Consider the following 22,118-nt stretch of genomic DNA (forward strand, 5'->3'; position numbering starts at 1 on the left):
TTTCTTGAAATATTTTAAAGGCAGAGTAACTCAAACTATGGAGGCATTCAGTGGTTGATGGTTGTGATTTAGGGCTCAAGGTAACATTGATGTGTATGTTTAAAAAGGCAGAAAGATACTTTTGTAGCATTTACATTTCTTTATCGTTAGAAATCTATAAAGAAGGAAAAGGCCAATTCTTAAACTGCACTGAAAGCATGCAGTAAGCTGTGATATTCAAACAAATTTTCAACTGAATTTTTGTTGATTAGCTTAATTTCGCTTGTGTTTACATTTTATGCTTTATTATTATGCTTTATTATTACTTCCACCTTAGTTGATGTACCTGTCCAGTTGTAAGACAGTAGTATGTATCTTCTCCAGTTTCTTATTTTAGCCCTTTATTTCATAAAACAGTAGACAATATCCCTTATTTTCTACCAGTTTACTACAGCTCAATAAGATTATTGCAGAATAAAAATCAGATTGTTTATAGTAACTGCTAACGTTTTTTTGTTGAACTACTTCATAATTTGATTCCATACTTAAGGTGTTGTCTTGGGATTATGGTTTCCTTGATTTGCCACCTGAAATTCCTGGATGATCATGAATTATGCATTTAAAGCTAAATTTTCTACTTTCTGTATTTTCTAATTTTCTATATTTTTTAGGTTCTTACATGATTCACATCATACAAGCAGCTTACAATTTTTATATGTATTTACAAACCATCCTTTCCACATCACAGTAAAAATGTTACTTTATAAAACTGAGCAAGAAGTACTCTATTCTAACTTGCAGTTGCTTCCTAAATATTAATGCTGCTTCCATCAGCTCTTGAGAGGCTGATTAACAGCAAACAAAAAAAAGCTGAGTAAAGGGGAGAGAGAGTGCAGCGTTACACATGTATGTAATCCAGTTGACACTGGTGGTTTTATTTCTTTCAGATTTACAAGGGTGGGGACTTTGGTCCTGAGAAGGTAGACATGCTGTGGAATTATCAGAATACTTAAACTAACCAATGCTAATATTCTGTAGACTACAACTCTTCTAAAAAACATGCTTAAGTAGAGTTCCTCTATCTCCCCAATCATATGAGAATATTCAGGTACATAGTATGCACTTGTAGGTTATCCTATAAAGATAGAAATGAATAAAATATTCACAGAGCAGTATTTCGATAGGCTTTCAGAAGTTCTACCGGTCATGTAGTTTGAATTAATGTTTTGAATATGATGTTCAGAATTACAATCAGTATTTCTGAAGTTTTAGCCTCAGCTAGCGTAAGGGGTCTTAATATTTTCCTGTCTCTAATAGCAATCCAACCTATGACCATATTTGATTTGTACCTTCTTGACACTGTTTAGGAATTTTAATTCAATATTCTAAAAACTTTTTATATGATGGAATATAAGAGAAACGTTATGCCCTATTTTGCTACAACCATTTTCTAATTTTTAAGAAGGTAGATCCCTTGGAATTTGGACATTACCTAGAAGAAAGTTACTTAAATAATAGCCTGTAACACTGATGACATAAGATTATAAGAGAATTTAATAGACAGTGTCTCATAAGCATGTACTTATATATAATTATATATCTTATATATGATACAATAATATTGAATTTTGAATATTTTTGAATTACTGCTATACAGACACCGTTCCAAGATACCTTCTGAGGTTCATGTGAATAGCAATGATAGCTTCCTATAATTTGTACAGAATGAGGTGAAAAATTCAGGCTATGCTATGTATATGCAAGTACCAAAAAGGTATTCATTTCTCAGAGGCTATTAATCTCACACTGAACATGTATGCATTAGGAGCTTAGCTGCTAAACTAAGTCAGTATCTCATCACTATTAGTCTCCAGCTGGCAGTGGACATCTGTGAAGTTATGTTATGGATAGCAGTAATAAGTGACCTTTTCAACCTGGCACAGACTCAAAAGTGCCATAACACTTCATGTACAAAATATTATTCAATGTGTATCCTTTCCATCTCTACTTCAGAATATCATTAGATGCAAGAGCCCAGATAAATACATAATTCATGAATAAAAGGTGAAATTTTAAAGCTTCTGGAATACAGAATCAGACATTCTCACCTGCAGTGTGTTGTGCTCTACTGTAAATCTACTCTCATACTCTTCTCCTGATAGCAAACTGCTGGGGAGGAAGGGAACGGAAGGAAGGAGACCTCATCTCAACAACATTTATGTTATAAATTTTAGTTAAAAAACAAAATAAAGTTTAAGGTGCAGCAGTACATCTAAAGAAGTTCTTGCTGAGCTGACAAGAAGCCAGCGCATTTGGGATAGATAATACACTCAGCTTCAGATTTGAATTTAATGCTTAAGTTCTCAAATGTTGGAAGAGATTTTGATTTTGATGATGTTTTTGGACACTTCTGGTGACTGACGTGAGAAATGGATGTTTCTTAGTGCTGAATAATTTTTCATTGGACTCTAGCTTCTTACTGGGGAATGCTCTCTGGAAAGATATTGAGTTTGTGTATATGGCATAAGAGCAAAAACTTTCCGTGTTCTGGCTACCCAAAGACTTCATACACACGACCTTTCCTTTTGCCTTTAAGAATCATATCATATCTGAAATATATCTGAAATAGACGATAGACCCTTAATGCCCTAGCATCCTAAGGTAATCTTATTATCCATGTTAGCATAGTTAATCTTCAAAATAACAAGGAATATATTTTACTAAAATTTAGTAAAATTTAATGTGATAGCACTGCTCGCATGTCTTCAGAGCATAACATTTTTTTTTCACCTAACTTTAACAGTCCATGTTTTGTTTTGAAGCTTCTTATTCCCTGCATGTCATTCAACTGTGATAATATAGGTAAATTCTACTTCAGTGAATTTGGAGAGAAAGAGAGATGAGAACTTCTCACTAAATTGGATAACCTTTGTTTGACCTGTGAAGAATTAAAATGCTGGCCATATAGTTTGGATATGAATTTCTACACATAATGCTGAATAAGAACATCAATATTTTGTAATTTGTGTTCACAGTGCTTTTTTTTTTTTTTTTTTTTTTTTTTAGAAAAATGTACTGAAATAGCAAGTGTAAATAGAAATAATGTTATAATTTTATAGTATGTAATGTCATCTAAAAACTTCCCTTGCTTTAATCATATTATTAACACATAGCAAAATGTACTTGGCTAGTTTGCCATATAACGTTCAAGGCAACTTAACGAGAAAGTATTTTGTCCAAGTTTTACAGCAATTAGGCTAGTGTGTAGAAGGGATTTACAAAGCTACCAGTAACTTACCTTACAATATAAACAGATCACTAAGAGCATCTCAGTATGCTTTTTAGGACTAACAAGTTGCTGTCAAATGTATTAACCAGAAATCATATAAATTCAATTCCAGCTGAAATAACAGAAAAATTCCTCATGAAAGGTGACTTTGATTTTATCCAACAGTATGGTTAAAATTGAAGTTGCACTATTTTGTTCATAGGAACAGCCAATGCAGATAACTATTTTGTCTGCTATCTTCCTATTTGATCTATACTGCTTATGTATCAGCAATGATACTTTGTGAGTCTTACAGTTGCACCACTCAGTGCCTTCTGCTACATTATAAAATACTGTTAATGTAATGAGCATTCATATAAATGCTTGAGAGCATAAAGGAGAACGGCCAACAAAGTGTATGTCATTCTACTGGCATTGTTGTAAGCAAGAGAAATGGGGTATCCAGCTCTAGCCAATATCCTAGAAACTGGGAGCTTGGTTCACTCAGACTCTTTTAAATGATTTGCTCATGTGTTATATCTCCTGAGTCTGCCACAATGAATGACAGACTGGATGCTGATGTTCATTTTTTATAAAACTAGCATGTTTTCTTCTTAGGTAGAAGTATCTTTTTGGCCTTCAGATTTAATCTTTTTCTTTCTATAAAGAATAGATATGATCTTATCTTTTCCCTAGAAATAATGCTTTCATACACTGACAGTCGTTAAAATCAATGGATGTGTAGAATTTATCTCTGCTAAGGAAACAAAACGATTTAGTGTATTAAGCTTTGCTGATGTGGAGACTAAAGTAGATTTTTTGATGGTAAGCTTCACTGGTTTTATTTTTAATTCTACTGCAGAGATTTCAAGAATTTGTTTTTACACTGCCTTATTTCACTCTTTAGCTGGTATATATCAATATAGCTACCTACTGAAGTAGAGCAGTAGAATGAAGGAAGTCACAGGTATCAGTTTCTAACAGGACAGAAGAATAGTGACTTTGTGCTAAGAAGTGACTTATAAATTATTTTTTCCTATAATATGCACAGACATGTTAATGATATGCTTTAAAGGTTGCTTTTCCTGTTTTGGCACTGAATGGAAAGGTACTCACCAGAGGCCCAGGAGGGCCATCCTGACCTGGTGCTCCAGGTAGACCTTGCTCTCCCTAGAGAGAACATAATATTTGTGTTACTGGAGAATATACAAGAAATGCAACATTTAAAATATTATTATATGTTCAGTTTACTCACCACAGGGCCAGGAATACCCCGGAGACCTTCCGGGCCAGGTTTTCCTGCAGGTCCCTGAGGACCAACTGGACCCGTTTTTCCAGGAGCCCCTTCTGCACCAGGTTCACCCTAGAAAGAACATAATCAAGAGGTCAGAAAGGAAAATTGGACTAAGGTTGGCACAGTAGCTGCAAAGTGAGAACAAAGTTTCCTCAATCCATTTTTCCAAAGCTATTCCAAAACAGCATTCCAGAACATTTTTCTGAACGAAATTTATGATAGCTTCGTATAAGCAAGGGGGTGTCAGCAAAGCACGCTTATCGTTCTTTTCCACAGGGGTGAGCTAAGTTTGGCCTGTACTGGTGAGAGTCCACCACGGGCTCCGTTATGTACTGCTACTTATTCTGGCTCCTAATTTGGATTTTACAGTTTACGTATTATTACTTCAATAAGTTTCACACTCAGTGAATGATAAGCAACTTACTTTTAATTTATATATAATTTACATTTCCATGCTCCTAAAAAAAAAAAAAAGAAGTATTACCTTTGCACCTTTTTCACCTTGTCTGCCTTCAGCGCCAGTTGCTCCAGGAGGTCCCTGTGAAAGATGGAGACTGAGCTCATAATCTCTGTTTTCTAAGATATTTCTACAGTGAAAAAAGTGCCATTTCCACTGTATTAATGAGTAGTAAATGCTAAAAAAAATATAACATTATTTTTCTTTCTAAAAGAATATGCATCACCTAATATCTCTGACAGGATAAGGTTAAAAACAAATATATTGGAAAAAAATCAAAACAGGTTATAAAAGTAAAAGAACAATGCTTATTAACATATACTATAACAGTTTAAAATTTGTTTTGCATTGTATTATATCTATTCACTGTAATCTATCCACTGATTCCAAAAGTCTTGCATTATACAGTGCCCAGAATGGCACATACTTCTTTATTCTCAAAGTCAGTTATATACCTTTATGTCTTTTAAATGTGTATGGAGAGCCAAAAATTGATACATGCCTCAATATTATCCAGTAAATGTGAAAGAGAAAAAGAATAAATCACATGATTAGTGGTTGTAAGGAATGAACTAAAGACACAGCAGAAAAGCAGTTCTGGTAGCAGGTTTCCTGCTATTGCTCTACAAAAGCTCTATATTACTAAGAAAGTAGAACTTGGTACTGAAGGATGATGTAAAAATGGGTTAAGTTTCAGGTGAAGACCATAAGACAGGAGTTGCTGGACAGTAGTCCAGCAGCACTGTGTCTACCTATTGCTGATGTCACCCATCTTTAATTTTCTTAAGGTTTCAATGAAAAATAAGAAGGCTTTTTTTTTTTTCTTCCCACCAGAACATCAAGGGTTAATTTTCAGGTTGGGGAATTAATACTCAAAGCCTCAATGATTATGAAAAGAGGCAGTATCTAGAATCTAATGTACTGTTTTAAAATGGCTCTCTTAGATATACTTAGTTTAGAGAGATACACTCAAGATTACGGACCAACTATTTTCCTGCAAGGTTAATTTTTAGCCTGGGAAATGTCTTTACTACAAGTAGCTATTTCTTGGCATCCAATGAACAGCTTAAAGCAAAGGGGTAGAAAAGTGATTTTCTGAATTTATAAACTAACCCTCTAAGAATAACCTATTCATTAATTCAACAGTTCATAATGTAGAAATAATAATAAAAAAATGTTCTAAGCTAAGCAACAGAAAAAAAAAGGAAGCCAGTCATTTCCATTTACTTAGTCCTTTTAACTTCAAACTGTAGACAGAAAAAAAAAAAAAAAAGCTTTGTGAACTCAAGGCTTTAGATCTCAGTTTGATCTAATATCATTTTTTTTTGCAATGGCTGAATTTAGACCAAAGCTTTTATAACCTGTTATAAATCACTGTCCACTATTATTTCCACATACTGTGAACAACTCCACCAGTTTTTCTTTCTACATATATTTTTTTCTACATACATTATTCCGGAAGAATAATTTGCATCAATATTGTTACAATAATAATCACTGATGCATATACTCCAATGCGTAGGTTGTGGTAGGGTGGATCACAATTTGCAGTGATAATCAGAAAAATGATTATCAGGTGTGTAAAAAAAAAACACACAGGAACGTTTTAGAAGTAGGGTGTATCTTTCTTACATGAATTAATTTACATGTCCATTGTCTTTACGTCTAGGAAATTGCTTTAACTCAAGTTCCCATATTAGTTATAATCTGTCTTGCCTAAGAAAGTAAAAAAAAAAAAAAAGCGTGATCATCTGTACTTAAGAAATCTCTACATAATCTAGAAACTCAGCTGCAACTTGAATTAACAGGGCTCAAAACACTGTGATCGCTAAATAGCAAATACGATGAATCATGATTGCTAAACAAAGAGGGTACATTCATTATCAAACAGTGCCAGTGCTGCACCAAGCGCAAAGCAGCTAAATGAACTGCGCTAACAGGCTGTGGTTGCTGGCAGGCACAGATGGTGCTTCTACATTGAAACACTGCTAACTGTTATTTAATTTACCTTTCTACACTTGAGTTTTTGGAGTGTCTGATAAATTTAAGCTGAAAAAGATCTCAATAACAATAATTTACATTAATGCATGGCTCCCCACCCTCCCCACCCAGCTACCATAGTGATTGTTACACTTCAGTTTGGATGTATTGCCTTATACAGAACTGAGAAGACAAAGGAATTTGTATAGAAACAAACTTGTTCACCATTGTTGTTACGTGAACCTACTGGACATTTCTGTCAGTCCTTCCATATCTATGATTTTCATTAAAATAATTTAAACTGTTTTTATAGCTATCTGTCCTCTACCCAAAAACATGATTTCCAACACAGAAAACCATTATCACATTTCATCAGTCTGTTAAGATAGCAACCTAGTTGGCCATATTTTAGGTATTTCATGTATTTTCAATCACAAGATGGCTTAATTTTTAAGTGGTGTGTGCATCCTGCTGAGAGAGTATGATCTTATAGACAAAATAGAAATAGCACTTCATAGAAATGGTTATTATTTTTCTAAATTATTCAACATTGTATATAAAGGGAACTAACCAAATACGTTTCTAGTTCTCAAATTTTAGAAGTTGGTTATGGTGCAGTATTGTCATCTATTCTTTTATTGAAAGCAGGCAGTATACACGCCACATTAGAATAACAATGTATCCAAGACTTGCAATTCTTTCAATTCTAACTTTTTAGAATAATATATGAACCTTAGGTGTATTTGATCTAGACATATAATAGAGTCTAATAAAATGGCCAAGGAGCAAAGTACACAGCTGAAGGGCCTAGCACACCGAAAGGCTGAGAGAAATGTAAGCAAGGCCTACCTGTGTTGACTTTTATGAGCTGGGTATGTTATTTATTGTAAGAATCGATAAGAAAATTAATATTGTTTTATGGTGCCTTTTCCTCATGCTGTTTTTGTTATTTCTCAGATAAAAATCAAAGCATTCAAACTATCCTACCCATAATATGTTACCCAGTACTCTACAGCAAAACAAACTAATTGCAAAGAGTAGATGCAAAGAATTAAGTTGCAGAAAAAAAAATAACAGCATCATGTTAACTGTAGAGTGATTTAGGTTTTGTGTCTACGTTTCTAGACAAGCAGACATTGGATCAGGAAATATTGACCTACTGAAGCCTTTTCAGATGTTCCACTTCTCAGAGATCACAACTCACTTATCTCCCACATTGGAAGCAGAAACTGAAAAACATTCTACCTCTTCAGAAATGCAGTCTTCATACATTGTGCTGTCGGCCAGTGCTGGTGCTGTTATCAGCAAGAAGAATACAGCAGAGAACTTTTACTGCAATTTGTGAATTCCTTGGCTGTCTCAGATTGCTCCAGGAATGCAGTTAATGTTATTGCAGTTTTTATCTTCGGAGCCCTTAACAATGCTTTCAGAACCACCCCATCCTTCTGTGGGGCAAGTTTCAATCTTCTCTTTTGGCAGACAGAGAAATTCAGACAGCAATATTACAAATGTTTAACACACATAATGGGAAAAGGGTTAGAAAAGGGTTCCTTCCTATTCCCAAAGCTGTACTAGACTACTTGTCTGTTCAGCTTGGAAGGTAATACTCATACATGCAAATGCCTCAAGTTTTATAGAGAATCTAGGCTGACTTCCATCAGTGGAGAACTTAAGAGATTCAATGATGTGTCTGACTTCAATAATAATTATAGCATGTTTTTACTTTGACACTACTTTCATTCACATTCTGCAATCAGTGTTCCAGTGGCTGACTGTTTCTAACTAAGAAAGAGCAGTAAATGTTTCTGAGCCCATTCCTTTTACTTTAGAACTATATCCTTTGAGGCTATCAAATATAAGACAACATTTTTAAACCAAAGGAAATACATTTTCCCAAAATACTTCCAACATTTACTCCTGAACTTTCGTTGTTAGAACTATCTCTTCTTAGAAGTTATAAACCAAGATAGAACTTACATAGAATAAAACCTCTCTTGACCATCCAGCTAAAGCAAGGTGTGTATCTATGGAAGTAAATTTTTTTCTTGTGTATTCAAAATATTGAGAGTAAAGCCTTTTATTTCATTGACAAGATGCTCCTTAAAAGAATTACTATTTTTGAATTCTCCTATCTTTACAGTTAATGGGATTTTTATCACTGAATTCAAAAACAGAGCTTAGTCAATACTAAAGTAGTTCCTGAAAGTCTGATCAAATTAAAATGTATTTTAAAATCTATCACTATTTTGCTGCATTGATCCTCTCTTCTGCTGAACTGGAGACTATAGCCTTTTGTTTGTTAATGATAAAATCAATTTGGCCGAATGTTTCCCTTGATGGATTTATGCTCTAATTTTCTAAACAGTATGTGCACAAATCAACGGTAGATTTGCATGCACAATTACTATGGTTACTTCCACCATAACTAGTTAGATGTATAAAGCCTTCTGAACATGTGTTTATCTGACTTGGTACATGTACTGTAAGTGCATTCCAGAAGTCATAAACTGTAAAATTATGATTTTAATCATAATAATTTATGATTTTGTTAGAATTTAAAATAAAATATGTGTAATTGCTGACAGACTTTATCGGTAACTCTCATGGGGTTTGCCCTTCCTAGATTGTTTTTGGCTTATAAGTATATACATATTTAAACTAGTCATTCATCTGAATATGTTGTTCTGTATACTATATGTAGAACATATATGTTCCATATTCATGTACATTATGTATATACTTTGTTTTGAAGATACACTGATTTTTTCCTTATAGAACTGAAAGCATTTATGGTAGTAGAACTTTCTGAAAAACAGTGGTGGAAATATTTTTTTAGAACAGCAATTACTAGGTCTAAAAAGTAATGTATTAAGTAAAGTACACATTTGTGGGTGCTCTAATGATCCATTTTTGTGCCAGCCACAGACTTGAACCTTTTCTTCTGATTTAGACTTGAGCTAAGTGGTTATTAGCGTGCTAGTGAATTTTGCGTCTTCAGAGCAGAAACCTGGAAGATCCTTTCTGACATGTAGTTCCTAACTGGTATTTCTTAGAAGAATTCACCATACTGCTTGTTCATAAGACCCTTGCTCAGTCTCACTGCATAGCTCCTGTAGTTATGTTAAAGCCTTCAGAGCACCATAGTAAAACAGTTCTGGTATTTGCTTATCTCACCAAGGAACAGTAATCCTATTACTGTTACCATCAATATCTAGAAAAAAATAGTTTCTACTTGGCCTTCACTTGATAGCTGAATGTCACTGTAACTATATATCTGTAGCTGAAAGTCTCTTAGACACAAGGGGAAAACTGTATTTACGTCTATGTCTTTTGCTAGAAGTTGCTTCCCAGAGAAAGCTGGGTGAACCTCTTTGGAACCAGCAGTGTATGATGCAGATTGCTCATAACTCTGAAACCTGGTAATAAACATAATTTTATAAGACTGGACAGTGAAACCGAGTTCAGGTCAGCTCAAAAATACATGGGAGGAGGGGAATGAAAATGAATGACAGAATAAATAAGGAAACCATATATAAGGAGGGGTTCAAGAAGCTAGATTCAAAAGTTTGAATCCTGAGCTCTCCCACCTTGTTGTTTCAGAGACAAAAACAAACCAAAAAAGGGGTGGAATGCTGCATTCTAGTAGTATTGCCAGAACTGCACCTTCATAGATAACAGTACTACTCCTGAAATGGTGTGTCCTTCAAATCTGGATGAAAGGACATTTCCTGAGATTTTTTGTTGAAACTGATTCTACCATGCAACTGATGAAAACTAATGAAGAATGTTTTTTTGTGTTCATTCAGCCAGCAAAATATGAAGCCTTCAGTTATTCACTGTTTCTCTCTAATATGACATCAATACAATACAGACTCTCTACAAGCTTGAAACATTCAGGTACTCAAGTAACGTAGAATCTGATTCTACAAACTTCAGAATTTTCTTCAGAATACAGAAATGAGATTACTTGGCAATATTTAGAGGGAATCATAGAACAGTTTGGGTTGGAAGAGACCTCAAAGATCATCTAATTCCAACCCGCCTGCCATGGGCAGGAACACCTACCAGTAGACCAGATACGTTACCGTACATTTTTCCTTTTTTTCTTCACAGTATTCATAAATCGGAATTGTGTCTAAGCCCAGGTGACAGATGGCATTTGCATTTCTAAAGTGTTTTTTTATCTAGCTAGAAATAGCACTATATTCTATCTACTAGGAAAGGACTACTGCCTTCCATATAATAAAGTAGGAAGTTCTAATCCGATGTAGAACAAACATACTAATTGAATTATGGCTCTATTGAATATTAGCAGTTCTAGTGATAAGGCTGTTAATGCTACGAAAATCATTTATAGTATTATAAATGTTTTGCAAGCTTGCGGAGCAAATAGATTATTGTGTAAAATAGATAAAACTAATTAGGCATGTCAGTTCACTCAAGCCCATTAAATAGAGCAATTTAACACATTTTGTTAAATAGCTCTCAGCTTACATTTAATGCTGCTCCTCCCATCAGTTTTTAAAGTGTAAAAACTGCATCTAATTGCTGTCTGAAAGAGACCTAAAGGTTGATACATCTACTACAGTTCTGTAAGTATAACATTATTTACTGTTTTTGATTAGCTGTATTTGTAAAGCCTGTGAAGCTTCAAAGATTTTAGAAATAATGAAATGGCTTCATAAGCTATAGAAATGTCTGCCTGTTAATTTTGTATGTGGAGGGGATGACACAGATTTGCACAGAAGTTGTGCTCAAATCATTTTATTTCATAAGTGAAAGACACCAAAGCAGGCACTTTCTTTCTGTTCTCTGCCAGCAGTCATATGCCTAAAGATGATGTCTAATATTACTCTCATTGTCACTCACTGCTATTAGCAGACCAGCAAAAATGCTAGCTTCTTAACCTTGCAGACACTGAATTCACTTGGGTGAGAAGAAAAAACATGTTATTATAGACAAGTATAGACGCTTCCCCATGTGTTTTTGTTCTGGTTGATGTTGGCAAATAAGGGCATTTGTGCTGATGGATATATACCTCACGTGATTCATCATGATCTAAATGCAACTCTAAATTTAACAAAATTTACTTCTCACAATGCTTCTAAACCACCTTAAATTTACTTAATATTACTAGTAAACAAGTAGCTGAAGTACTCTAGAACATGTCTCAGAAAGGGAAATGTACAAGAGACAATGAGAAATGACTTACCCTCTTTCCAGGTGGACCAGGTGGGCCAGCTTCACCTGAAGGGCCTGGTGGACCCTGCAGTGGAAAATTGTAGGCTCAGTGGTAACAAAATATAAAGTTATAGTCCTTCTTAAATTCAACAAATGTCTGCAATATATTGACCCCCTTCAATAGACAGAAAGTAATTATAAATGCACACACAGAAATGATACTTGCTTAATCAGCAAATACTTTCTTAGGGTAGTTTTTTGCAGTTTTTAACAGATCTTGTTAGTATACAAAATTGAACCACTCTTTTTTATTTTCCTGCTTAAAACAAAACATTTCGGCCCAGAAAGTGGCTGCACAGAAGTAACATAGGTCTTAGACTACTGCCTACCTCTATTAAGAAGTGTTTCTTTATTTTTCAGGTACTCAAGTTGCTACTTTTGCTATAGTTTTCACTAACATCTGTAAAGTAAATGCCCCTAAGTGGCCTTCTATTGAAAATCTTTTGTGCACTGATAAGGCATTTGCCTACTTCATTTAGGTTAACCTGTAATAATCTTTTAAATATTTCAGGGTTGCTGAACAGTTTTTTTCTTCATGAACACAACACTCTAAAAGTACTTATTCTTGAGTAAGACATACAGATGCTCATCCTGAAGTTTGCAGGTTAAACCCCAGTTTATAACTTAGTTGCAACCATACAAGAAAAACTAACATTTTTCTTTCAAGTTGTACTGTATTGTACTGTATTTCCCCAATAATTAGAAATTCCAGAGCTGTAAAGAGACTTTCCAAAATGGAGGCCCTAGCTTTTTGCTGTAGAAAATGAAATTCACAATGCTTTAATATAGGAATCTCCAGAAAGGTAAGAGCTTAGATGATTAATATGGCTATTGCTCAGATAGTTCTTAGATTTCACATGAAATACAGCAGAAATTCCTAGATTTTGCATCATTTCAACAAGTAAGCTAATGAAGACTATTTGACTGCAGCATTACTTTCTTATGCTCAGAGTTGCTCTACTTTTAGTGCTTCTCAGCAGCTCCAGCACAAATTCTTAACACATTTTTTGTTTCTACTTCTAAAAGAAATTGACCTCTTGCTTTTGATCGTGTCTATTATATGGGTACTTCTATCTCTACAAGGAAATAAAGAGATATTTTTCAGTACAATATAAAAGAAGAATCCATTTAGAAAATATTTTTAAGAGCATGAATTTACAGAAACCACTGATTCAGCAAAAAGTACTTTCTTAGCATTGGAGAGAACATGCAGCCAAAACAAAATGAATGAAACAACTCACAGGTTGACCAGGATCACCATCTTCACCCTTCTCTCCACCAACACCATCTTGACCCTACAGAAATCGTGAAAATAAACAAAAGACAAAATTCAGATAAATTAAGCAATTTAGTTTCATATATGAAAATAAGAATACTGCTTTTCTACAAGGAAATTTTCTAAGGACACTCATTTTCAAAACTTTTTAAAGATTTCCAAACCTTTTGTTAGATTTAAGAAATATATGAACAGCCAGAACAACAGCTCTGACAAGAAAGACCTCTTTCCCAAACAGAGAAGAGGTGAGAGTAACTAGAATTCAGTGCAAAGTAAGACCAGGATCTAAATCTGTTCTTAAAATATACTTACAGCTGGACCAGGTTCCCCAGGGGGACCAGGATCTCCAGGAAAACCAACCGGACCCTAAATAAGTCAGGAAAAAAAAACACAGGAAGATGTCATCCGTTGAGAAGCAGATAGCAATCAACAGAAATGTTTTGTGAAGAATGTAATGAGTTTAATTCAAATGTAGTATTTAATTTGTAGTTCTATATTTAGCACAACTTCAGCAGTGCTTCACAGTGCTTTGTGTTAAAATTATTAAGCTTACTTACTGGGTTACCCTTAGGGCCATCATCACCTGGGGGTCCTTTAGCACCTGGTGGTCCGGCTGCTCCGGGTGGACCAGCCTCACCTTTTTCTCCCCTTTCACCTTTTGGACCCTGTAGAAATCATATGAACACAAAAACTATTGTCTAGGAAGTGAATGCCTAAAAACAGATTAGTGGCAAAACTGTTTTTCAGATCTGGGCAATGTTACTCGATAAATGGTTTGCATGTGAATGGGAAGTTAGGCCCTCAGCCTCAGATTGGAAAACCTGTGCATCTCTGGTCTGAGCACCAACATCTGCACCCAGATACGAGTCTGAACCTATTCTGCATCAGTGAAATGTTTCCAGAGAGATAAATATGCATATAAAGGTTAATACTTTGGGAAGAAGAAATAGAAGATTTGAAGATTACGAAATCTTCACAGCTTTATTGTCTAATCATTAGTAAAAGATGTGGCTATAATTATGAGGATACAAATTGCATTTCAAGTTCTTCACTGAAAATTTAAAGACAACATACACAATTAATCTGATTAAATGCTTTCTAAAGCAAGCACTACCAGACACCTTTGTTAACCACGATACAGGTTAGTAAGACAAAACCAAAATACTCACAGATGTTCCAGATTCTCCAGGAGGTCCAGGGTTACCAGCTTCTCCAGGTTCACCCTGTACATGTGTAAGGATAAATTAACGAGTCGCCAGGTAGAATATTTCTATGAATATGTTCTGTTACTACATACTGTTGCATGCTTATTCATGTTAACAGCTTATAGGAACTGTTTTTTATTTGAGACTACCTAAAGGCAGTTGTTACACGTGTTTTTGCAGAACTGGAATCTGAAATTTTAGAAAGAATCTGTCAAGTTAGCTTTTAGTGAGACAGGAAGAATAACTTTCCCCTTGGGCTTTGGAATATCTTCCCTTTTATTATCCCACACATTGCAAATTTCCTGTTTGTCTTCTTCTTTTCTAGTCACAGAAAAGCCAAAGAAGTATATTGACTGTGTATATATGTATAGTTTCTCTTTAAGATATATTTTTGCCTGGAAGCAAGTCCCTACAAATAAGAAAATACTATTTGGAGATTAATTTCAATGGAGTAGAGACATTATTGCTAAAGCTACTGTTAAAATAAATAATTGCATAAAGAAAATCTATTAGGATAAAATAATAGCATAATTGTTAGTAAAACTTTTACCACAGGCCATAAAAGCATATGCTATGTAATTGCTAGTGATAGAAATTGTTTAGTAAACCAGATGGCTTTGAGAACAATAATCTATACAAGTCAAAGATGATACACTATTAATTGAACATTAAAGTTGTTAATTCCATTTTTATTTTTTTATTTTTTTTTTTGAGCCAATACATGGTATTATACATGTAAAAGACTCTTTGCCATTGTTCATTTTCAAGTTTAGTTGTGACTGATTATGTTCTAGCTCAGTGGACTGATAAATAAACCTTTATATTAAACTACTCTGTTAGTACAATGTTTAGCTAGTAGTATCACAGATACACAAATCAGGACCTGCTTTCCGATTGTCATGGAGTGCTGAGGTAACAATATATTTTTATTCCAGAGGATTTTTTCTATTTGTAATTGTTAATATATTTTTTAATTTATTTTTTCCCCCATTTTCCCATTAAACTTGTGTATCCTTCATATCCTGCATGCCCCTTGTTCTGTGACGGTTCAGTTAATGCAATGTGCATCTTTCTCATTTCCATGTAATGGAAAAGTATAAATCATAAAACATGAAATTTAAACAAACCTCATACTGTAGATACTGATTTTTTTCTCATAGAAGTTAACATCAGCATAACAACCTCACTAGGACCAAAACTTGGCCAAATGTATATATTAAGTTAGATAAATGGAAGAAGATATGACTACCCAGATGAATTCCAGAATCAGATAATTAACAGATTATCAGAATTTTAGGGGCAATATTAACATTAGAAAGGATGTCTAAAGGGTGAATTTGCCTTTAGAAACCGTGGTATATTTAATTAGACACACTTAATTTTGCAGTGATCTTAATGAATTGGTACTTAAAATTAATTTTCTTCTGTGATAAAGCATATTTTAAAACATGTCTGGTGGATGGATATTTCAGGTCAATAAGCATTGAGTATGCTTTGTAAGAAAATTCATAATCTTCATTTCCTTATTATTTTCTGAACAGTAGTTTTACTTTCAACTGATGTAAACATCCAAGGCCCAGATTTGCAAAGTTCTGAGCGATTTACTGCATATTTAGCATATCTATAGGTTAGGCCTTTGATACCAAATCAGAGATCAGCATGTGCTGGTACATTCTGTTTTTCCCCCTTTTCTTAATTATAAGCAGAACAAAGTGAATAATTGCTGGGTGGAAGCTGGTTTTAAGTGGTTCTGGTTGAGTGTAAGTCTCAAGACTTCTAGACTGTTCCATGGAGGATACAGGCATTAATAATGCAAGGCTACATGCACGTTTGTACTGCAGATTTCTTTGAACATTTAGGCCTTCGTGTGTACAGCAGAGGAACAAACAAGCTAGCTAAAAATACATGGCACTAAATGTGACAAAAAATGTTTATAATTTGACAGACGGGGGCTTTGATCTCCTTCTACTCCTCAACAGTGACAGGAAGAATGCCAAAATTTTTTTCCAATCAGCACTGCATTATATTATCTACAGTATGATATATCTCCTGAGGGGGGGGCACAGGCCAAAGTATGCTGACATAATAATAATAATAATAATTAAATAATCATAATAAAGATTGGGGAAAAAAAGTATGTGGAAGAGGAGGAAAAAGGAAAAGGCTTTGGTTTTGTTTAAAAGCGTGAACAGTCCTCCCATTGCAGTAACATCATGTGATGTGAATGACTCAAAACCAAACTCCTCCTGACAAAAAACAACTCTCAATTATTTCTCAGCTTGCAGAACTCATTAAATGGAACTAAAATTAAGAGGAAAGGAATCCTAACTAGGAAAACAAACAGTCATATGCTACAACTTGAGAAGGAGGAAGAAAGTATTAGAAGAAATAAAACCTCCAAAATAATATACATGGAAGCTTCTCTTTATGAATGCAGACAACACAGGAAATAAGCAAGAGGAAATAAAAATGACAACCAGGGATACACAAATCTGAACGTCATGTTGAATTAAATTTAGTGGGATGATTGTTGGGATTCTAAATCTGTTTGCCAGATTTTCAACTAGCATAAATCATCTTCAAACCTTTAACTTTATTGGAACTATATTTATTTCTATGAGGAACAAACATATTCATGCTTCAGTTCTGCTTCACCTCACAGATATGTTTACCACAGATACATTAGATAATATCTTATATTCTTAACCTTCCAGGTAGAAGGCTACATGATATTCTAAGCCACAGCAGTATAAAATAAAAATACTGTTTAAGCCAATTATGTTATTTTAAACTGTGTAACCAAGGAAATCACCGTAGCCTTACTTACTAATCCTTCCAAAAACTACATCTCCCCCAGAGTTCTTGCCTAATACTTAAACAATTTTGTGATGTAAAATGTGAAAGAAAAAAACAAACAAACAAAAAAAAAACAACAACACAGCAATGGTAAATCAGCCATTGGAAGTATAGCTTGATCACTATTAATAATTATTAATGAAAGATATTTGGGAACTGTAACATATCTGTATAGCACCAAAGAAGAATCAAAATATGATTCTATTCCAATGTTTTCTCCTTCTAGGTATGACATAATCAACATTCTCACCTTTTCACCAACACCTCCAACAGAGCCAATTGAGCCTGGTGGGCCTTGGGGACCCTGCAATGATACAAGATGTTATTCCAAATACAGTTACCCCAAATATATTGCTTATTACTGAATTTCAAAAGCAATGTTAAAAGAAAAATAGATTAATTCTTACATCAGCTCCATTAGGACCTTGGGGACCTCTTGGACCTGGAGGACCAGGTGGACCCTGTATCAAAGAGACAATTTGGTATATTTAAAATCATAAAATAAAAGTCCAGTGTGGCTTCTTTGGCCAACTATAAATAATATCCTCAATCTGTAAGAGACTTTTAATCTTCAGAGTGCTACAACAACAGCAGGGCTAGATTGCAGCCCACTGCATGAATTCACAAAAATATCCAAGATACGCAGAACAAGAGCTGAAAATGATCTAATGATTAGGAATCATGAGGACTGGTTTCCCTGTGTGTTACCTACATACCCCTTCCACTGCACAAAGACCTCAGAGTAGCTTATCTGTCTGGTAGCACCTATATGACCGTACTGTACCATGGTGACTACAGATGGGCAGTAAGTAAGCAGGCAGCCTTGGCATAAGGTGTTGGAGGCACACACAAAATGTAGATAGCTTGCAATTCTGTCAAGACCAGCACAAAAGGCATTGTGATAACAGCATAAACAGTTGAAGAATGTAGTCTCAAGATGACCCAGAGAAACAGAGTAAACATAACCAAATAATATTTACCATCTTTTGGCATACAATTATAGTCCCATGGAAAAAGTGCCATTAATCCCTGATGCTATGGTACAATGCCCTGAAGTTCCTATTTCAGAAAAGCGGTTCCAAATTCTCCAGTGCAGTGGTGTCTTCTCTCTTTCTTTCCTGACCCTGCTTGATACTATCCTGTCAGGCAACCATGGCATTTGCTTTGCTACCTACTTTTCAGAATATTTTCTTAAGTTATATAAATCTTTATCTTAGAGTTAAGATGGATGTAGGAAAGCAAAATAAATCACAGAGACAGTTCAAAATGCACAAAAGTTCCATGCTCAGGCAATGAATTCAGTAGCAGATTATCAAATTGTGAGCTACAGAGAAAAGACAATAATATAGGGATGATACTCATAGCCCCCAGAGTGACCAATGGGACAAAGTCTTACCATTGGGCCCACATCACCATTTTCACCTTTTTCACCTGGTGGGCCAGGCAGACCCTAAAACACAGGGAAGAAATATGAAAACTATTAGTAGGGTATCTGGAACGATGAGATATAAATCAATATAAAACAATATATATACATGTGAAACTTGGTTGGGGAAGGGGGGAACAAAAAAAACCAACAACAAAACCTATTTGTAATAAATAAATCTATAAATAAAATGATTTTTTCATAACAGCAAATGTATATGTAGTCCTGGGATGTTTAAACAAGGTGAATCAGAAAATTAAAAATAAAAATAAAAATGGACACACATAAATGCTAGGGTGGCTGACTTGAAAAACAGTGTCATCATTATCCAAAACCCAAGTGGGTGTTTGGATAATTTGATTTATGCTATGATACATATATATGTCAACAAAACATGATCAATGCAGCACAGTGAAGTGGCATGCAAAGATGTCTAAGCTACCTCAGTATTGGAAGCCGTAAAACTGCTTTAGCAAGGTGTCCAGTGGAGGTAATGAATCCTGCTGAGAGGCATTGCACTGCGTTATGCAAACATTCTTACAAGCAAAGTGTCCAAGTTTGTCTAGTAACAAACATCAAGAGAAGGAAACTGTAGATGATGCTAATACTGATACCTAGCATAATGTTCCCCCAGCTAGAAAACACTATCACCACTAAGCTGGGCAATCCTAAATGTAGGGTACTTGGCTTCTGTATCAAGCCAAGGAGTCCAACAGCATTATAGTGATTTACATTATATTAAGGTCTGGTTTTAAGTTTCATCTTCAGGGTTCTGCTACTTTCAAAGTATGTATCAAAATATTACCAACCAGATTGGAAAGGGCAACTTGTCATCTTTGCTACAAAGCTGTATAAAAATTAGGAAGTACGAACATAGCCAACACTACGTCTATTTCTCAGCTGCCCTCCTACTTTGACAGAATCTGAACAACAGAAAGACTTGTTAAAATTCAGAGGTATACCTTTTCTAAAAATGATGTATGTCTCTGTTGTCTACTACAGTGGAAACTTGGCTGACCTGTTAGCGCTTTGTGGTTGTTGTGAAAGCTTATTTACTATTAAACAATCAACATGAAAAAGCCAATGTTAACTCATCAGATAATACTGGATTTTTTTGTTTGTCCATTGCTTGTTTTAAAAGTTACAATCTCAGGTCCTGATAATGCTAATCGTTAATGTAAATATTAAATTTAAAGCACATTTTGTACTGTTTGCAGAGGCCAGATTTATGAAACCTCAAAGGCAATTAAACCTTTAATTGAAATTTCTGTCTTTGAATATACTCTCAAAAGGCATTCAGTGAACACCTAATTCTAACATTGAAAATTTCCTACTGATTTCACTGAATTGCTATTTCATTCATTATTGGACATGGTATTTTGGGAGTCTTTTCAATTCCTTTTGGAAAGATGTTGTTGAGGTACTTGTCATTCTTATATTACAATATTTAAGTAAAATTGCCGTAAACTGTGATATAACTTAGATATGTCAGTAGAGTTTTTCAGATTTTCTTGATTTTCTACTCCTTTTGTTAGAAATACCCTTCTTTAAAAATATTATAAAATACATTTTGAACAGTAAACAAATTGATAGTTAAGGTAATAAATATTCAAAATAACACATTTTCACTTTTATGAACAAAAATACTTCTCCTTAACGCCCAATTTAAGTACTACCACTAGAATTTATTTGAAATAAATGTAAGAGAATTACCATGGAATATTATTTGTAAGAAAGAGAAAATTACTCCTCAATAGTTCATTATTACCATGAGAACTGCATTACTTGATAAAAGAAACTCCTAATTTCTCAATGGTAATTCATACAATTAGCATTTTGGTCCATGGCTCAACATATATAAAAGACAATCAGAATCAGAAAAATAATTCCTCTCTTTAAGTCTCAAGCTAATTGATTTTTATGTTTATGTAGCTTTGTGCTGATTAAACATAAAATGGGAAGGTAGAGTATACTAGTCTTTCCAAAAACATCACCTGAAACAGTATCCTAAATCTGAGAAAAATAAAAAGGACAATTTCACTCTCTTTAAAATGGTAAAAACCAACAATTCATAAGAAAATTTAGGATTATTTTTCTTTCCTGATTGATTGTTTCTGAAAATAAAAAAGTTTCACTTTCAATGGCAACATGAATCTACACAAGACATACACGTCAGTGCAGTAATAAACCATTTACCTTCCATGGAGGTTTGCAATATTTTATAAACTTCACTAAGTTTTGTGAACCACATTGTGTAATAGAATTTAAAATAATCATAGGTACAGATTAAGGTTTAGCTTACTGAACGAGGTGAGTCAGTTCACACTTGGTAGATTGGGAGGAGACATATTCGTTAATATATTAATCACTAGTGCTATCATTTTACAATTTTCAAAGGAAAGTCCTGTATTATTTATACTACAACTTAAAGCATGAATTAAAAAATAGTTTCAAAGTCTTCAATGTTTTTGAGAGAAAGAAATGTGAACCTATAGGTATACTGCTAATGATGGCAGCAGTGTATAAACTTCATTGAGTTCTGCTAATCTTTCAGAACACAAATGATGGCTGTAATGGTATATTATTGAGAAACATATTACATTGCCAAAACCTATTTTGAAAATGTGGAAAATGATTAGGACACATTAAATACTCCAGGTTGAATCTCTTCTTTAAAATGTGTATCTCCAGGAAAAAAGTGCTCTTGATAAAACTCAATAAACAAAGGAATTACTGAATGATATTCTAAAGCCTACAGTTGCCAGGAATTCAGTTTCAGAGCATCCTACCAATCTTCTTCAGCATTAAATCTGTTATTTGTGCATGAACTGTATGAATATGGGTTCTTTCAGTTCTTACTAACCAATACTACCATGCATTTAACAGAAGATAATACTCATTCAGTTTCTAACACATAAATAAGGCTTCTTACAGGTGGAGGGTAAAACATTAAATGAATTTACCTGCAATCCAATGGGGCCTGGGGGGCCAGGGAAGCCTCGAGGACCTTCGTCACCTTTTTGCCCAAACATCCCTTGCTGACCTCTTGGGCCAGGCTCCCCATCACCTCCCTATTTGGACAGAGCAAAAAGCAAAAATATCAGAGGACTGATAACAGAAGAAGCTCTTGTGATAC

At 34.4% G+C, this 22,118-nt stretch overlaps 1 protein-coding gene across 1 annotated transcript in view; it reads right to left on the minus strand.

Moving 5' to 3' along the window:
• The window catches only part of COL11A1 (collagen type XI alpha 1 chain), a 138,340-nt gene that overhangs the window by 9,227 nt on the left and 106,995 nt on the right, over window positions 1-22,118 (minus strand). The window contains exons 46-57 of the mRNA XM_035332976.1: window positions 21,946-22,053; window positions 18,953-19,006; window positions 17,964-18,017; window positions 17,807-17,860; window positions 14,665-14,718; window positions 14,053-14,160; window positions 13,808-13,861; window positions 13,461-13,514; window positions 12,191-12,244; window positions 5,026-5,079; window positions 4,503-4,610; window positions 4,364-4,417 (exon numbers count right to left, since the gene is read on the minus strand). Coding sequence (XP_035188867.1) covers window positions 4,364-4,417; window positions 4,503-4,610; window positions 5,026-5,079; window positions 12,191-12,244; window positions 13,461-13,514; window positions 13,808-13,861; window positions 14,053-14,160; window positions 14,665-14,718; window positions 17,807-17,860; window positions 17,964-18,017; window positions 18,953-19,006; window positions 21,946-22,053 — 810 coding nt within the window. The remainder of the gene's footprint in view (window positions 1-4,363; window positions 4,418-4,502; window positions 4,611-5,025; window positions 5,080-12,190; window positions 12,245-13,460; window positions 13,515-13,807; window positions 13,862-14,052; window positions 14,161-14,664; window positions 14,719-17,806; window positions 17,861-17,963; window positions 18,018-18,952; window positions 19,007-21,945; window positions 22,054-22,118) is intronic.

The sequence above is a fragment of the Oxyura jamaicensis genome, chromosome 8 (assembly GCF_011077185.1).
Source record: "Oxyura jamaicensis isolate SHBP4307 breed ruddy duck chromosome 8, BPBGC_Ojam_1.0, whole genome shotgun sequence".
Taxonomy (NCBI): Eukaryota; Metazoa; Chordata; class Aves; order Anseriformes; family Anatidae; genus Oxyura; species Oxyura jamaicensis.